Source organism: Oncorhynchus clarkii, chromosome 26 (genome assembly GCF_045791955.1).
Source record: "Oncorhynchus clarkii lewisi isolate Uvic-CL-2024 chromosome 26, UVic_Ocla_1.0, whole genome shotgun sequence".
Taxonomy (NCBI): Eukaryota; Metazoa; Chordata; class Actinopteri; order Salmoniformes; family Salmonidae; genus Oncorhynchus; species Oncorhynchus clarkii.
In genome coordinates, this window is record NC_092172.1 from 8,253,657 (window position 1) to 8,273,884 (window position 20,228).

At 41.4% G+C, this 20,228-nt stretch overlaps 1 protein-coding gene across 1 annotated transcript; it reads left to right on the top strand.

Moving 5' to 3' along the window:
• The first annotated feature begins 16,396 nt into the window (after positions 1 to 16,396).
• On the top strand, positions 16,397 to 19,184 carry LOC139385129 (fibroblast growth factor 3-like). Its single transcript, XM_071130203.1, has 3 exons — positions 16,397 to 16,676; positions 18,062 to 18,165; positions 18,798 to 19,184. Exons 1-3 carry the CDS (start codon positions 16,400 to 16,402, stop codon positions 19,182 to 19,184), a joined length of 768 nt encoding a protein of 255 aa, XP_070986304.1. The 5' UTR covers positions 16,397 to 16,399.
• Positions 19,185 to 20,228: the final 1,044 nt, after the last annotated feature.

Here is a 20,228-nt window from a genome sequence, read left to right on the forward strand (position 1 = left end):
CTAAAACTCTCCCATAAAGTCTCCACACAACCTACCATTATAGAATATATATATACTATATAAGAATACTGAAAAGTATTGTTATAACAGCAATGTGCCAACCCTTGCTGGCATACTATTAAATGAATAATTTCATAATGTACAAGACGTTATAAAATACATTATAAAATACATTATACAAAGTATATATATATATATATATATATATATATATATATATATATATACATTATAATGTATTTTATTGCTGTTATAACAATACTTTTCAGATCATTCTATGTCCTGTTAAAGCAGAATCCAGAATCATAAACATCTCCCATCCTAAATATTTGCAATTTGTAGAATGAGGTGGAATTTTACTAAATTGAAGATAATGGGACCAGGTTGATCCACTAACAATATGCCAACTAACCGTCAACCAACAGCATCTGTCCTGAGAAATGTGAATGACTGGCATGGGAATGTTTATGTCTGAAAAAAAAGTTGATTACTTTGGAGGAGAAGCATGACTCAGTACATACAGTAACAGTGACTGCTCTCCTGATTTAGGGAAACTCCATCCCCTGTGTCTTATTTACTGCAGTCTGGACCCAACCAGGTCTGATGATGTCTAGACCATGCAGTCTGTCACTGCTACTACTATGACTTGTAACAATAATGATATAAACAGTGTTTGTGGTAAGAATAACTAAAGCTTAACCAGAGTCTAAGCCCACTCACAATGTGGACTAGATATTTATATCTAGTTGTTATAGCACCACCATTTAGCTTAATGTAGCCTGCGGTGAACTACTGCCTAACCCCTGTGCATGCCTACCAAAGTTCACAAAGTTATAGTGCCACTATCAGGTCAAACTATTTAAAATTGAATTAGTTATTGCTATAACCCCTGGGAGAAGAATTGTGGGACCACAATTTGTGTTTCTCGGTCAAATAGGGTAGTTTGCTATTTCAGAATCTTGGTATAGAGCCACCATCGGGCGGTGGTGTGGTCTCTGACCCTATACGTTCATGCAGCTTCAACCTCTTAAAGTAAAGATTTGCCCATTTTTGTAATGTTTTATTGTTTTTTGCATCTCTGAGGAATGTTATATTGATTCCCTGGGTCAATTCATGTTTTCATGTGTATCTGAGATATTGCCGTCCAAGCAAGAAGAAATTTGGCCAGTAGGACATAGCATTGTGATAAAGTCTCTCTCACTACACTGAAAGTTAATAGGAATGCGACTTTTAGATCGCGAAAACATCGATCACACATATCAGATTTCAATACTGGCCGATGGCAACGTGGTAGGTTGTCTTCTCTCGAATGAGCCATTGATCTTATTTTTGCGATATTGCTACCCCATGAAATGTGTAATTTAACAGAGGGTTTAACAAATTTCCTCTATTTGCCTGCCTCTTCAGTCCAAGATGCATTGCATGATGCCATTGCGAATGTCAGAATCCACTCTTTGAGGCACATCGATCTGCAGGTTGAACATGATGAGACTGTAGACTCCTAAATTGACAGTGCAGTTTGTTCATGCGATTTTACAACTAACTCGCTACTTCATATGCTGATATTGACTTTGGTAATATTGTGTGTAGCCACGTTTGCTAACGAGCTAAAACACTACACACTTTTACAAAGCATAGATAGCCAGCCCGCCAGTCCACAGAGAGAGCATTGCATTGTGGATTTTGAGTTACAACCAACCTTATTATAGTGACGAAGTTAAACATTTGTTCTCAAAAAATATTGTTCTCACACATTGGTGTTATGAAACACTGTAAATTATATGAATGAGTGGTTTTGGGAGGATTTATTCCTTTACGTGTGTAACCACAACAGCCACTGACGGAAATATCAAAAATAACAGATGCTGTTGTAGCTCTATAGGAACTGTTATAGCCCAACCATGAATACCCAAAAGTCATACCAGACCAAACCTGTGTGGTGTAGCAATATGGGATGACTGCTAGTGGCAGACCAAACTTAAAAACAGTAACACCTGCTATAAACCACAAAGCTCAGGCCCAAGGACAACACACAAACAAAAGGTAGAGAGAGAGGGAGAGGCTGTCTCCTGGAGATGAAAGACGCCACCGAGAAGGCTTTTCTTCTTTTGATGGAAACAAGAATCAGACGATTGAGAGCAAAGAGAACCTGCCTTATCGTGGCTACGTTCAAAAGCCACACCTGCTGTTTGCAGTGGTTGTCTCTTCACTCCTGGTGCACAGACGAAACAGCACACACAAAAAGTTCACTTCAAACAGTCCACTGTGTCCTGCACCCAGTGCCACACCCACAAGAAGAGAGACCATATCGTTTTACAAAGCATAGAAATCAATCGTTTTCTATTTCCATGTCACGTATAGTAAGGGTTGAAACAAGTATTTAGCAAGTTAGATTTTTCATGGCATCTGTAGTGTCATAAACATTTGAACATCAACGACAACAATGGCAACCACGGGAGATCTATGAGTTGGAATAACTTTGAACCAACGGGACAGCACAAGGGTGATGGCAGGGTGTAGACCATAGGTTATCTACAACTGGAGGCGCACTAAAAGTAGGGGTGAGGGGCCAAACACCTTGCTAAGTGAGGTTCATATGATTATATTTAGCTGACCACGTCCTGTCCCCTTTGAGGTATCACAGCACACAATCAGGCCAATTAGCATGCACACACCAACTCCACAGTGAGGCCACAAAGCCATGTACACCTGAAAAACCTACTTGACGCGCTTATTATGTTTGTGTACAGTCTTTAGTTGACAGCACTCACCTTGTAAGATTCATCCCATCAAGTCACTTTACACGAGAGAACAAATGAGACCGTATTCTTCGACTGGGGGGGGGGGGGGGGGAACTCTCATTTCAACAGGAAGTCATTGGGGAGGAAAACACAAACAGACACCACACGTACACACCCAAACACACATAAAAGAGTAAGGTCACGTTGCAGACATCAGAACACACATTCTTACAGCGGTGCTGTGACCACATCAAGAGGCCAACAGACAGCCAGCTCCAAACAAAGTGCTGCCGCAAAGGGAGTGGAGACGTCAGTGATTAACGCTCCACAAGGTGCCCCGGTAAAACAACAGGTTCACAACCACCGTGTCTATATACAGGACAGTATGCCTCTATCTACAGTATCTGCAGACTGCTGGAGTCCACACAAATACAGAAGAACGTTTCTAATCGTGTTCACCTAGAACACCTTAGAACACAGGTCACCTACAAGGCCAGACTCAAATCAGAACAGATTTTGTAGGTCATATATTTTCCCAAAAGTAATATTTCCTATAAAATGTATTACATCCAAACAAACACCTATACTATTTTGTTTCTGAATGACGAAGGGTAAGATTCTCTGAAATACTAATTCTCTGTTACTTCTCCAGTGCATAGGCGTGCTGTCTAACACAAGCAACAGGTAAGCTTGGGACGGTCTCCCGACATGTTCTTCACCATCCTCTCATTATGTATGTGCCAATGTCAAGCCTATAGTGGTAGCACACAGATCCCTCCCCCTCCAGCCCTGATGTAATTGTTTGTGTGTGTAGCCAGCAGGAGAGGGGACCAATTTGGGAGGGATGTCGTGCTCTTTCTTTTGAGTTGTGGTGTCTGAAGGGGTTCCGCTTGCCTTCGGGGAGGGAAATTAATTTGTCGACTGCACACACTCCTGCACACTTTGAAACTAGAGTGGGCCTGACACTGTGAATGGCCTGAGGCCTTCACCAGTCTCCCCCAGCCCACTGCAGCTCTGCTCAGCCCCGGTCTGGTCAGTCTAAACGGAAATGGCTGGCCAATCCAGTCCACATAGCTGATCTCCCAATGGTTACCAGAGCAGGAAGTAGAAACTGGTTGTATTCTGGGTATGCCGTGATTCAACAATCTCTCTGGCTCCATTCCCTCTGTTTGGGCGCTTCTGATTTTTTTTCTACTACAAAGCTTTCCTTTTTGTTCTGCCTAAACCATGTCAGCCATTGATGTCCCACCCAAAGTTTTTTTTTTCTTCTTTTGATTCCTCTTTTTATCCAGGGATACCTGCATAGAGCTCTGTGAAGAGTGGGAGCGAGAGAGGGAGGGAGGGGACTCTGCGTTGACACATAAAACCTGAGTTTCTCCGTTTTCAAATGTTTCATTGAGCCTCTCGCTGCTTTGATATTCTAAGTAGGTATCACAACAAAGGAGTAACAAATGGCTGGAAAGGTAATTCAGAATATTAAGGCTTCTAATGGCCCAGGCCCTCTGGAGCAGATCTGCCCAGAAAGGAGAGCCCTGTCCCATGGGTCCTATTTGGTTTCCAAGGGGAGGGCCATTCCTCCTCCTGGTTATACTGGGCTACCCTCTGCATGACAAATATTCAGGCATTTTTCCGGTGTTGTGAGGGGCTGCTGATCAACATAGCAACCAACCAAACCTCACATACTTAGCTAATTTGACAGGTTATGTTCTGCAAATGTTATTCCTTTAATAATCAGTTCAAGATTATTCTACGTGTATCTTTCCTATCTCCCGTGAAAAACCCTTGCACTTGAAAGTTGCCCTCTAATACAATGTCTTAGCAAAATATTATTGTACCACAGAGACATTGTTCAGGAACGGGTGTCATTTCTTCTTTGTTTATTAAATCTATGATAAGATTGATAATCTCTGACTCGTGTATACTTGTATATCAAGCCTTAACCATTACCAAGGGCCACTTCTGAATATCTAAAATGTATATCTAAAATATATACAATTTGAAGGTGGGGCACATCCTCTCTCAAAAGACATTTGATCAGAAAATGTATGCACAAGCCTCTGAGGTTCAGCTCATCAAAACAAACCACAAAACATATCCCAAAAACACAGCCGAGGAGCAGAGGACTACCGTCATCCTGGGACTTAGTACCTCTCTTCAACAAATCAGTCTTATCTAGACGGACCTGGAAGCCTGCCAATTTGCCACCTCAACTCACACCAGGGATTAGAAGAGGAATCTGTAGAGCAAGTCGACGGGAGCCCGCGCTTTAGATTCCCCTCCCAACTCACCAAGGTTGCCAACTGGATCATGTTTAAAAGGTGAACTTCTGGTGTCATTTCCCAATAGGGGATCACCCCAATTAGTCCATGTATAAATCTGATAACAATTTTGAGACGGTGTGTTACATTTTTGTTGTTGTAAAATGTCTGTTTGGGAGTAACTAGAGATTAACACAACATTTTTTTCAGATACCACAAAAGTGATCAATTTCCAGAAGGTCTGGGTGCCATAATTGGCCTCATGAATGTTATGTCTGGGTACCCTCTAGGCTTGCTTATAGCACACTCACAATAACAATGGGTGAATATCCATATATGGTGAATAACACTGAACATTGTGCATCGATGATTACCTCTGCCTGGGCTGTCTTCATGCAGGTGGAAACACACTATGGAACTGGGAAGAGAGTCTTCCAACAGGATGCCTTTGGCTTTATTGGGTTATGCTAAGCATTGTAGCATCACACTTCCCAACTGAAGCACACTGAGCGGAGCTCTGCTTTTCATTAAGCAGCCGACCACCCTCCTCTGCTGCACCTATTCAGTTCTGTCTGAGACTAGCACTCCTGCATGATTAGTGTGTTTGAGTGTGTGTTTGGGTGAGAAGTGTTCTAAAGCTAGCCTGTGAGTCCGTCTGACATTTTAATTTCACACCACTCAGTCTGGAAGCCACTCGATTGAGTCGGGATTTATCAAAGTATACGAGAGGGAAATGTGTAGCCAAGATACAATGAGCGGGGTTAGCAATTACTGAGATTGGGCATTCCGTGCTAAGTTTCAGGACAGAACTGTAAAGTCAGTCAATAACATGATGATACATCTGCTCTCTAATTCATTCATAAGGAACAGCAAAATAGCATTCATACAGTACCAGTCAAAAGTTTGGACACACCTACTCATTCAAGGGATTTTCTTTATTTTTTTTACTATTTTCTACATTGTAGAATAATTGTGAAGACATCAAAACTATGAAATAACAGATGGAATCATGTAGTAACAAAAAAGTAACCAAAAAAACGTTTAAGTGTTAAAAGTGTAGCCACCCTTTGCCTTGATGACAGCTGTGTACACGCTTGGCATTCTCTCAACCAGCTTCACCTGGAATGGTTTTCCAACAGCCTTGAAGGAGTTCCCACATATGCTGAGCACTTGTTGGCTGCTTTTCCTTCACTTTGCGGTCCAACTCATCCCAGGTCATCTGATGCAGCACTCCATCACTCTCCTTTGTGGTCAAATAGCCCTTACACAGCCTGGAGATGTGTTGGGTCATTGTCCTGCTGAAAAACAAATGATAGTCCCACTAAGCGCAAACCAGATGGGATGGCGTATCGCTGCTGAATGTTGTGGTAGCCATGCTGGTTAAGTGTGCCTTGAATTCTAAATAAATCACCAACAGTGTCACCAGCAAAGCACCCCCACACCATCACATCTCCTCCTCCATGCTTCATGGTGGGAACCTCACATGCGGAGATCATCCGTTCACCTGCTCTGCGTCTCACAAAGACATGGCGTTTGGAACCAAATATCTCAAATTTGGACTCAGACCAAAGGAGAGATTTCCACCGGTCTAATTTCCATTTCTCGTGTTTCTTGGCCCAAACAAGTCTCTTCTTATTATTGGTGTCCTTTAGTAGTGTTTTTTTTGCAGCTATTCGACCATGAAGGCCTGATTCACGAAGTCTCCTCTGGACAGTTGATGTTGAGGTGTGTCTGTTACTTTAACTCTGTAAGCATTTATTTGGGCTGCAATTTCTGAAGCTGGTAACTCTAATGAACTTATCCTCTGCAGCAGAGGTAACTCTGGGTCTTCCTTTCCTGTGGTGGTCATCATGAGAGCCAGTTTCATCGTAGTGCTTGATGGTTTTTGTGACTGCACTTGAAGAAACTTTCAAAATTCTTGAAGTTTTCTAAATTGACTGACCTTCATGTCTTAAAGTAATGAGGGACTGTCATTTCTCTTTGCTTATTTGAACTGTTCTTGACATAATATGGACTTGGTCTTTTACCAAATAGGGCTGTCGTCTGTATACCACCCCTACCTTGTCACAACACAACTGATTGACTCAAATGCATTAAGAACCAAGAAAATTCCACAAATTAACATGTGACAAGGCACACCTGTTAATTGAAATGCATTTCAGGTAACTACCTCATGTAGCTGGTTGAGAGAATGCCAAGAGTGTGCAAAGCTGTCATCATTTAAAAATAAAGAAAAACCCTTCAATATGTAGGTGTGTCCAAACTTTTGAATGGTACTGTATTAATTTGCTATCACTGACGGCCTTTGTCAGTGGACCATTTGTGATCATTTCTACAAGCAACAAGCAAGCTTTGTATGTCAACATCTACATTCTCAAGGAAACTGTGTTCAAGGAAACGTCTCTCATCTCAGTATCTATTTATGGGAGAAACAACCATACTTAACCCAGCGGTTCCAAAACTAGAGGTCGCAACCCCGTGTGGGGTCACCTGATATGAAAATGGGGTCGCTGGAGAATTTCCAAAATCCCACCAAACCTTAAAAATCTCAAATGAAAATGATTGAAATCTAAAAGATAAAATTTGACCAGAGAATGCCCATAGATCAGGGGTTCCCTAACCTTTTTCACCCACGACCCCATTTAGATATCTGAAAATTCTTGAGAACCCAACCATGTGAAAAAAATTATGTAATTAATAGCCAATGTTAACTTTTTTATTTTGGGCTATGGCAGTCAATTGCAAAACATTCTAGCAGTATTTCTGATTGTCTTCTTAAATATCGATCACATACTTTTAATGTGGGGCTATGACAGTCAATTTCAAATTAGTCTGACATAATTTCTCTAATGCCAACTGAGAACTTGGAAATCGCCGACTACAACCCCAACCCCACCAGTGTAAATTACTATTTTGATAGATTGGCTACCGTTAGCACCGACAATTCCACAATGCCACCTCATGTCATTACAAAGCACATTATTCTCTGCCTGGAAAAAAATCTATCTAGAATCAATGATGATGTAGTCTGGGCAGTGGGAGATTGATAAATCATGGAGTGTTTTCAGTGACAAATATCTAGAAGAACAACCTGGTCTCAGAGCATTTCGTATTGTTCTGTATGTAAATCTGAGACACTCCATTTAGTATATGTTACGTTTGGTATGGTTACATAAAACAGATAATTACTTAACGCAAAAACAAAAGAAGGATGGTTGGCCGGGGTGGATTACGTGAATGTCTAGCAACCAAACGGTTGCGAGTTCGAATCTCATCCCGGACAGCTAATTAGCAACTTTTCAACTACTTACTACATTTTGCTACTTTGCAAATACTTAGCATGTTAGATAACCTTTCCCCTAACCCTAGCCTTAACCCTTTTAGCTAACACTTTGCCTAGCCCTAACCTTAACCTTTTTAGCTAACCATTTCCCTAACCTTAACCCTTTAACCAAACTCCTCAACTTAACCCTAACCTTAACCCTTTCCTTAACCCTTTCCAACCCGTAGCATAACGCTAGCCACCTAGCTGCCTAGCTAGAATTCGTAACATTTCATACGTTTTGCAAATTCTGAATATTTTGTACATTTAGAAAATTCATAAAATATTGTACATTTTGCAAATGTATAACATATAATATGAATTGTAATTCATAACATATCATACGAAATGGGTGATGGACATCCACAAATGAATACTTACCATACGAAACATAATATATCATACTAAATGGAGCATCTCGGATTTACATACAGAATAATATGAAATGCTCTGAGACCAGGTTGAGGAGAAGGCTGTACATGGAAAATGTTAGCATTGCCGTGGTTTCCAGCTGTACTGTCTAATATCATCTGCATGCTTCCTGCAACCAGCTACAGCTTTTTAACTCTTTGTTTGATGTGTGCATCCTCAGTAAATATAAGCACTCTTAACTATCATTATGGCAAAACTATACACATCTGTGACATTTCCATTAAACATTGGTAGAATGTTGAAATAGAAACCAAAAACCCTTTTTTGCTCCTAAGGGGGTGGATACAAGCTGGGTAGCTTCTCTGACCACGAAGGAAGAATGTGTGTGCGCACATACGTATTCTAGAGTTACCACCCAGTATGTCAGAAGTAGTGACAGTCTCCGCATTCAGACAGGCAATACACTCTCAGTGGCCATAGACTGTGCCGGGCCACATAATAGGAACCCCCCTCTTCTGTCCCCTGAAATCAGAGAGCAAGACCACTGGCCTCTAGCTTTACAGTCTGCAGCTCCGTAACACCTGTTCTCAGTCTGACTGACAAACAATTGTGTCTTTATTCATCACTAAAGAAGCCAGGCCAACCGGCTAGGCCGACCGGCCGCACCCCCCTCGACCAGTCTTGCCCCTAACCCCAAACTAGCATAGAATTTACATGATCCGTTCTACAACGATTGACGTAGCACGCTCCAGGTTGTAATTTGTCCTTTTTGTCCAGAGGTCTAAACAGGTTGTAAGGTGCCTCATCACTAAAACTTTGTTGTTTTGTGTTGTTTGTTTGATGCATACCATTCTATATTTTATGGAGAATCATAGTCGTTTTCTTTTCACACTGAACAAAATATACTATTACACAAACCCATTTTAAGTTACGTATTCATACATGTTGTCAGTGCATTATTGCAGAAACGCTAATTCCATTGCTTTTGACAAGCGTTTACGCTCCCTCTTAGAGCTCTAGGTTAAATCTTTGTTGTATGGGGAATTCAATGATAATCCTAATCCCCTCTTCGCAAACAAGAGTTAAGAGGGGGAGAGAGAGAGAGAGAGAGAGCAAAAGCCAGGCCCTTACCGCATGCTTCAGTGTTATCACTAATTCACTAATTGCAATGTTGTATGATGTCCTTTATAATGGCCTCGGCATTTACATCAATTGCAGCGCATACAATTGGAAGTATGTGACACTTCCCCTCGTTTGGCAGTCTTTTCCACAACCACTTCTAATAGAGGATCAACTTCAGTCCCTGAGTTGGTATGCTTCTACATTTTATTCAAGAATTTTGACTCATTAAAATCAAATTATTGGTTGCATACACATACACAGCAGATGTATACTATTTTCTGATGTATACTATAACTGTGAGTACAGAGAAGAGTAATCATACACTTGTGTCCATGTATGCTGTAACTATTGTCTGATTCCCAGGAACAGCACCACGTACCCTCTCCCCTTCTCAAAGGTACTATATCCAGCAGGGTGGTGAATTATGTGGATCCACTTCACACACGAGGTGCTATTTTGGGAGAGTCACTCAGAACCCATCAGAAAGAATGGTATTAACATAGCTCAGGCTTGTCGGCTGAAAGACATCAGCAAACAGTGTAGTGGTGCTAAGTACCTGCAGGACAGAGATCTGTCAGTGGGCCAATTTGCTCAAATAGTGACAGACAAAGCTGTCTGAGGGGAGAGAATGTGGCCAGGGAGAGAACCTCCAGGAAGATGGCCTAGTTCTAGGGCAGAAGCCTACTGTACATATGGGTATACTCATTGAAAAAAGGGTTATTCAGCTGTCCCCATGGGATAACTATTTTGGGTTCCATAGAGAAACCTCTTTGGAATTTAAATGGATTGCGTGAATACAAAAATCACAACCATCATCCTTCCTTGAGTCATGTCAACCAGGTCATCCTGGTCTCTTCCTTGGATCATCCAGGTGTTGATGGATACCAGTCCACCCAGAAACCGTGCAACACGTGGCCCTCCACAGGTCAATGCAAACTCCACAGACACGCCAGCCAACTGCTCTATGTTGCCATCACCTTCACACTTGGGTTGATTCGTTGCCAAAACGGATTATCAAAATTCCCATCCATAAAAAAAACACACAGAAACATGATCAAGCCTCATCAAGCTCCTTCCATCCTCAAATACAAACACAAACCACATTTTAATCATTTCATATATCTAAAATGTAATGATGCATACATCAATTTAATGACGTACAACAGCTTAACCATCTAAGCACGAAGCTAGGGCTATACTCATGTAGCCTTTGTGGTGTTTTCTTGGGTTTCTATCGTGTGTCTCTCTAGTGGGTGGGGGGCACAAAAGAAGCCCAGAGTAAAAGTCCACCTAGGGTCCATATAAATGTCACTGTGACGCTTTGAAAAGGAGACCTGAGAACAATACACCATGCCGTAAACAATCCTCTGCCATCCGTCTTTTACACGATAAACATGCGGCTTTCTTATGCAGCAGCCCCTGTGGAGCAACCCACCCCTTGTTTCAATGGCCTTATATTAAAGGGAAATTAGGTGACATTGAGTTTTAAATGAGTTTTCGACATCTGCTCCGTCGCTGTCACTCCAAACCATTCGTCTCGCTGCGACAAGGGGACGGCATTGCCCACCTCCCAAGCCCTGACGGTAAGTTCAGCCACTTGAGGGGGAGCAAAAGGTGGCAACCACAGAGGAACTTATCTAGAACCGTTGAGAGGAGCGCTGTTTGACAGACAAAACTAAATCCGATCATCATCTAGTTGTATTGCAGAAGGAATGGGTTTGAATGGAGAAATGGTTGTGGGGGTGTTATGACCGTTGGCTGTCTTCTTCATCAAACAACTGCATACCATTTGAGTGAGTTTAACGATTTTAGGACATCTGTATTGGAGTGCTTGATATCAACCTGTGACAAGAAATGGGCTAATGTTTTTGTCCCTCCCACAAGCTAACCCTTGCCCGGTGACTGTTTGGTGTGTGACAGCCATTGATGGCTTATAGAGTTACAACCCACCACAATAATTTTACTGTTGGGAGGTGCAGTGCACTCCACTGTCCCACCGAAAGGTATTTGACATCTGCATGTAGGAATCAAAGGGCTAGAAGTTTAGGACAACCCTATCCGGTTTCAAGCAGGGCAGAGTGGAAGAGCGAGAGAGAGAGAGTGAGAGAGAGTGAGAGAGAGAGAGAGAGAGAGAGAGAGAGAGAGAGAGAGAGAGAACCCTCTTACCAGGACACAACATGGAAGTACTGCTGTTTAATCAGGCACAGCATACAGATCTGTACCTGTCTCTCACAAAAGGTGATGGATATGTACCTGTCTCTTCACCATTTATGAAGTCTGCTCGCCGCTCAGGCCATCCATGCTCTCATAGTGCTAACATATCCAGTGCACCATATCAGAGCTATCCTGCACAAGGGAGAATGTGCATGAAGGTGACATGATGTTATGATTTTACATCTCCAAAGTGCTTGCCCCTTGCTTGAGTGCGGTTGTACCTTCAGTTTGAAGTGACTTTGTAACAGCCCTACTTCTCATAATAAAAAGAACATCCCTTTTGTTGTCCTTCAAGTAAACAAATACATGTCAAAAGGTGCACCGCTGAACCTGAGCACCAATATGACATACATACAGAGATTGTCAGAGCTTAACCTGCAGTATGTCAGTGGAAAACATAGATATTGAGAGAGAGATTGATATCCACATGCAAAACTCCAGCGCAGATGCTGTGGCGACCGTACGTGCAATGTGTCTTGTTACAGTGCGCCAGGTACTATTTAGATCAAATGATTTTGATAATTCTGTGGTTAAAAAACATGTTTGTACTGCTATAATATCTGGCCATATACATGGCAGCCATATGGCACCTTAAGACGGGATGTCATTTCTATGCTGTCTAACATTCACAATCGATGTCAAATGGAGCCAGTTAATACAAATAGGACCACAGCCATACTATCTATATATATATACGACAATTTGGTGGTTAAAATCCATCAGAAAAAAATATATAGTAGATGACTATAACTTCCCACAGTCTATTACAAGATACATTTGAACGATGAAGCCAAAATCATGTTTCGTTTAAAATTAATTGTACAATCACTAAAAGTGTTGCAGAAAATCAATGTGGATGTGAAACTAGGGTTAACATTTTCAAACCAACTTGGGTTAAAGGGGTATGAGAGAAGAAAATTGTTGCCAATTTGTTTGCAATGCATTCGAACTGTACGGGAGTTCTTTCTTAGTCTCTGACAAGCAGGTGAGATCAAAGTAAAAGTGGACAAAAGAGGCTCAGCGGTGATTTGTCAGGGGACGAGAGGCATTCCCGTCTGGGAAAGTGGCTGCAGCCGTGGCCAGACCCTCAGATCACTAGCTCACTAAAGAAACCAAGCCATGAGAAAAAGTACAGCAAAAAAGGTTCAAAGGTCACTTTGATTTGGTCTGGATTATTGGTAACTCCCTTTTTCTGCAAAGAGGCCAAGAAAAGGACCTGTGGCTAATAACCTTTGTAATGTCAGAAAATACCCTATTGTGCACTTTTTGGGGGAATTTGGGGTCAATTAAAAAAGAAGCCCTGAAATTCTTGCTTTCATTCTTCAAGTAAAAAGTTTCAAATGTATGTGTTGGTTGCACTTGATATATAGCATAGTGTTTAATAATTTGTCAAATGAATGATAACACACTTGGCTGCAATAGTTGGGTGTACACTTTCAGAAAAAAAGGTTCTGGATAGAACCAAAAAGGGTTTGGTTGCTTGCTTCATATATGGCACCGCTAAAGGTTCTATATAAAACCTTTTTGCAGGGTTCTTTGATCAGAACCCAAGGGGTTCTTCTTCACTGAACCAAAATTGGTTCCATTTAGAGCCCTTGGGTTCCATATAGGGTTCTATATGCAACCAATTTCAGTTCTACGTATATATAGAACCTTAAGGGGTGCCACATATGAAGCAAGAATATAATGATTTTTGGTTCTATATGGAACCTTTTCTTCTAAGAGTGTGGTATATAGCGAAGCAGTCTTGCTAACACGTTTAACCAAATGGACCATGGGAGATGACACGTGGTTTAAAGGAATAATCCACTCATAAAAACAATATATGTATATTTTTTTAATTAGTCCATTGTTGGCACACTCCCAACATGTTTTGCATGTCATGTTTTGCATCATACGATTCAAAACGGCAAGTTACAATTTGCTTTTTGAAATCCTGATATCTTGAAAGATTGATTGCAGACATGCAAAACATGTTGGGACTGTATCGACAGTGGAAGAATGAAAAACATACCAAAATACAGCTTTTGAGTGGATTATTCCTTTAACTTAATTGTGGATAAAACTGGGGAATCATAACCAAAACACAACTCAAAACAACCAAATCAAGCCATGTAATCAAGCCGGACATTTACAGTTTGGTGCAGTTGTTAAAACTTGACTGTGCCCAACTTAAAGGGCTCTTCATTCCAAAAGGTTTGATGAAAGATAGGTCAAACACTGTGAAAGATACAGTAGGTCGTATAAAACCAATAGTGACTTTGTCACTAAGTTTGATAACAGTTTTATTACATTTTCAAACCATTTCATCATTTATAATCCAAAAAGGTTTTATTTTCATAATAATTGAAGCATCAACCATTCAGTCTATCTCTTCCTTCCTCTCCCTCTGAATGTGTGTGTGTGTGTGTGTGTGTGTGTGTGTGTGTCGCGCAAATCAGACTGTTCATACTGATTACTACTGAGATGCTTTGTGGGCTGCTATAGGCCATCATTAAAATACTTGCTGAAAGAAACAGCAGACCACATCTTAAGTGCCAAGCAACCCACCGTCTGTCAGAAACAAGCCACATCAAGACAGTCTCTCAGAAATGGTCACCAGCACAACGTATGACATACATTGGTTGGCTGATGTTTTGGTATGTTGTCTGACTCGCAGGCGTCTACGATGCGCAATGCTGAGTATGTTATATGGCCACCTTTCTATTGATTCAAGTAAACCTCTTATATTTGACAGACAGAGGCACCACAGTACGTATGGGAAAGGGAAGACAAATGAACAGTTCACTCCTTAGGGAGTTTTGAACGATGGCCTTCGTCGCATTCTCTGGAGTAGCGCCAAAGGGCAGAGAGATGTGTACATGGTGCTAATTACGAGAATGGTCATAATGCGACCAAGATGGAAGCAATTTAGGCAGTAGTCATTTCCGTGTTACTCTTCCGCCCACCGGCTGCAACATAGCCTGCGCCTTAATATTAGGAATAGAATAGCCTAGGACTTCACAATCTCAGACAGAGGAATGAATGCGCATATTGTGCAAGAGGAGACAATAAAATTGTGGACTGCACTGGGACTCAAACATTGGCTTAATGCCAATAATGGTGCTTCTCTGCTTGTTCAAATATGCTGGAAATGTATCATGGCGAATAAACGTTTCATCTTTTGATTATAGAAAAACAAGTCGATAGTTTTAGGTCAGGAGTGAATTTAACGGTTTGCTCTCCGGGATGGCAATGATATGAAGTTCTGAGGATACCCGTCTGTGACAAAAGGAAGAATCCCTAAAGTTATTATGTGGCTTGCCACGATCCGTCCCCATGCGTTTCATGCCTTATTGGAGATAGGCGATGCTCTCTATCAGAGGCACATTGCTTGAAGTTTCCGTTGTGAAACGATCTCAACAAAAGAAAGATTCGGGAAAATTATAAAATACTAAAGCTTATAATAATATATTGATGTCGTAATCTTTAATGACACCTGCTAGCGTTAATACATTGGTAGGACAGTCACTTGAGATATTTGGACCACCCTAAAAATGACTGAAATTAATATTTAAATAAATACATTTCAACTATTTGAGAGTGTGATAGTGGAAACACCTCATATTTGTTAGGCTGGTTAGATTATCTGATCAAAGTGCTTGGTTAGGATAATTTCAATTATATAAAAGTTTGCAGATGTTTCCAATAACCCTATCTTTGAGCCACGAACCAAACGTTTTGTTTTGTTTAAGACTCCTACCTTCACCTGTTAAACTGAATTGATAGGGCACTTGGATAGGCGCGCATGTCTTAAACCACAGTGCATCGTTTGGTCTTTGGGGTATTTCAAAAGAGGAGTTCAGAGGGAAACTGCCATCAGATGGCTCGCTCTTTGTGATGCGGTTTTCCGCAATAAGCCACTGTGTGTAATGCTGTGTAATTTTATCCACGCTGCACTCTCTTGATTCACGCAAGGCTGATACCTTGCCTCCCCCTTTCCTTTGTATCAATTGGTCGGAGTTCAGGCTATTGTCACTGGAAGGTTCTTTTAGATCTGTGCACGCTGTCGATCAGCGAAATCTCACGATAGGCTCCTTGTAGGATCCAGAACTTTTTACAGTCCACTGTAGAGAGAGCAAAGGAGACGATAACCGCCAGGACGAGACCACACTGTTGTCAACGCACCGGCCCTAATCGACCACGGCTTCACCAGATCACTTCAGATAAAGAGACTGCAGAGGAACACATCTGCGTGCCAATGTTTCGTGGGCAGGATCATTACGTTTTGCCACCACTACGGCAAAGGCATACGCCAACTCTTTAATGGGACCCCGGAGGCCATTTCTATCCATTCTTGTCAGAATCTTACGATATACAGCCATGCCACAATGGTTATAATTCAGTTCCTGTTGTTGCTGAGTTTCTTGGACCAAAGCAAGCAGGATTATCTGTCTCCGAGGCTTGCTAGGACTTCAGGGGCGCCTTGTGCCAGGGGCCAGGCGTGTGACCCAAGGCAGCGGAGAGATGCTGGGGGACGCGGTGGAGTCTACGAGCACCTCGGAGGAGCACCAAGATGCAGAAAACTTTACTGTGCAACTAAATATCATTTGCAAATACACCCAAGCGGGAAAATAGACGGTTCTCTTGAGGAAAACAACCAATTTAGTAAGTATAGGCTATAATACATTTTGTATTTCCTTTATACGCGTAGAAAAAAAAGGTTATGGGTAGAACCAAACATGGTTATATGCTTGCTTTACATATGGCACCCCTTAAGGTTCTTCCAAGAACCGAAATTGGTTCCATATAGAACCCAATGAAATCCAAGGCTTCTATATCGAACCAATTTTGGTTGAGTGAAGAACCTCCGGCGTTAAAAGGGTTCTATATAGAACCTTTAGGGGGTACCATAATATATGACGCACGCAATTTCCAGAACCTTTTTTTCTAAGAGCGTATATATTTTGTTTTATATTGAAGAGTTCATGTGGTTAAAGAACACTGTTTGTTTCATAAGCATTTGAAAAACTTAATTATAACGGAAATATCTGTTGAATTGAATAATTTATGTTTTAATTGTGTGGCGCTGGAAGTATCATTCCATGCGATTTGGACTATATTTTTATTCATAGCTGCATTAGGTCAGGCATGCTCTTTATAAAACAGTATTCGCCTATGGGGTGTAGTAGATCATATAGATGACAACACCGGTAGGTAAGCTGTCATACATGTGATGCAATATATACCAAACTGATCACTTCCCACTGTTCCACACATAAACTGCCCCCCAGGCTACTTCATCAGGGTCACAATTACGGATAATTGGTATACTGAATGATTTCCTCTTGCATATTTGACTTGGGCAGTGTAAATAATGTTTGTATATCTTTGAAAACGTGACCAGGGGACACTTATTAACTGTAGTTTTTTAAACACTTAGACATAGTCACTTATCAGGCAATAGAGCGCCCATTAGCCAAACCCAAACACTAAATTGAGGCCTATTTACATATGAACATCATAATTAACAGACAATGAGAGACACAAAAGCTGGGTCGTAGCGGATGTATTTATCCAATCAATGACGATTATCCGAAACCACTGAATACCCTACATAGACTAATCGATGGGTGACGATAGAGCAAATAAACCCAAATGTAATATTTTTTAATCTTACAACTTCTAAACATCCAATTAGATCTTAATTTATCAAAGTTATTTGTGAGAAAATTGACTTTTGTGATGACATTACAACCCCCCAAAAAAGAAAAGATACGCAGTCAAGCTATTTTTTTTTTTATAAACATTTCATATACATTGTGTTTCTACACCCGACACTTAACCAAAACGCATAACGTTTATTATCATGATATAGCCCAAAGTGTTTATGTGCGTAATGGAGCCCGAGAACGCCGAAGCCTCTAAATCAAATCAAATCATAGCGTCATGAAGGACAGTACTACTACTACTACTCCTATAGTCTACTATAGCCTCGATGCAAATGTTATTCAGAATGTATTAATGCATAACATTTGGTCTCGTCTTCTCAGGCATCATGGAGATCACAGCAGTGGATGTTGGAGTGGTAGCGATAAAGGGAATATTTTCCGGGAGGTATCTGGCCATGAATGATAAAGGACGTCTATACGCCTCGGTAAGTGTTGTCACATTTGCCAAGATACCTAGATATTCATTAAGAGGATTCGGGTAACAACGAGCGCTATTTGATTCCATCTATCCATTGGGCTGTTTATCTTGCGTAAAACTGCACCAAACTGGAGGGATTTCCCTAAACAACATATCTTATATGAGGCTTGTGCGACTCCTCCAACCAATTGGTCACTGCTCTAGTTCTCAAGAGTTTGAAGCAACCTATCATCAATGCAAGGCATTATGATCAATCACATGGAATGTGTTTGTGTGGGTGCCTGTGTTTGGTTTTACTATCTTTGTGGGAAGTCCTCACATTTTGCTGGTCCCCACAAGGAAAAATGCTATTTTAGGTTTAGGGGTTTGGGTTAGAATTAGGGTTAGGGGTTAGGGAAAATATTATTTTGAATGGGAATAAATTGTTTGGTCCTCACAAGGATAGCAAAACAAATGTGTGTGTGTGTGGATTTAGATGTCAGTGAATCAAGGAGGCCTATTTGAATAGCTTTCATGTGAAATTGTGATCTCATAGATTCACGTCTATTTGTGAATTGGTCCAATGTCATTAATGAAATGATTAATGAAAGGACTGATTGACAATGATGAAAGGTTGATTGACATTGCGTTATCTTTCAGGATGTGTTCAACCAGGAGTGTGAGTTCCTGGAGCGGATTCATGAGCTGGGCTACAACACATATGCTTCACGACACCACTCCACCCTGCAGCCCCCTGCAGTGGGTGGCAGTGGCAAACGACGAGCCAGTGCCAAGAGGCAGTGGTATGTGTCCATCAATGGTAAAGGCCGGCCAAGGAGGGGCTTTAAGACACGCAGCACTGACAAAGCCTCCCTTTTCCTGCCTCGAGTGCTAGGCAATAAGGACCATGAGATGGTGCGAAAGCTCCGTGACAGCCAGAGGCCTCCAGCTGGACAGCAGAGTCCCACTATGGGCCGGGCTGAGCACCGGAGACGGAGACACCGGGCCCGTGGCAGAAAGGGCAGAACCAAGAGGCCTGGTGACTGACTGACACTCGCCACTGCCTGAGCAGTAGGCCCTATTTCTCCGCTGAGGAGCACCAGTTCACGGCACATGAAAATTACCAAAAACGGACTTACTGAAATATCTGTTTTTAGAAGGAGAACATTTCACTTGGATCAGTCAGTGGCAGCAAGCTATACTTCATTGTACAAGCTCCCGCCATAATCCTTGCTTGACAACTCGAACCATCCCCCACAACTATTGCAATACCAACACAAGATTTGCCTGGGACTTCGAGTCAGGCACATACATCTAAAGTTAGATCTACCACTACACAAGTATGAAAGGATGATAGGTTTAGTGTTTGTTTTGTACATACACGTGTGAATGTGACTAAAGTCAACACAGCTGGATACCTTCTTACTGCCGTATTACCTGGAAGAAGACAAGTTATTTTTGTGTTCTTGTGGAACTTTTTAAAGATAATCATTTTAAAAATAAATAAAAATATTTCACCTTTATTTAACCAGGTAGACTAGTTGAGAACAAGTTCTCATTTGCAACTGCGACCTGGCCAAGATAAAGCATAGCAGTGTGAACAGACAACACAGAGTTAGTTACACATGGAGTAAACAATTAACAAGTCAATAACACAGTAGAAAAAAAAAGAAAGAGTCTATATACATTGTGTGCAAAATGCATGTATATATGTGTACAGTTATTTTTCATATCCGTTTCATTTATCAGCAGCTTTAAGTTCAAGTAAGAACTGGACATCATTCAAGTGCTTACAGAGACCAAGTAGGTAGTATGCTCCATCATTCAAGTGCTTACAGATGCCAAGGAGGTGGTATGCTCCATCATTCAAGTGCTTACAGAGACCAAGTAGGTGGTATGCTCCATCATTCAAGTGCTTACAGATGCCAAGGAGGTGGTATGCTCCATCAATCAAGTGCTTACAGAGACCAAGTAGGTAGTATGCTCCATCATTCAAGTGCTTACAGATGCCAAGGAGGTGGTATGCTCCATCATTCAAGTGCTTACAGAGACCAAGTAGGTAGTATGCTCCATCATTCAAGTGCTTACAGA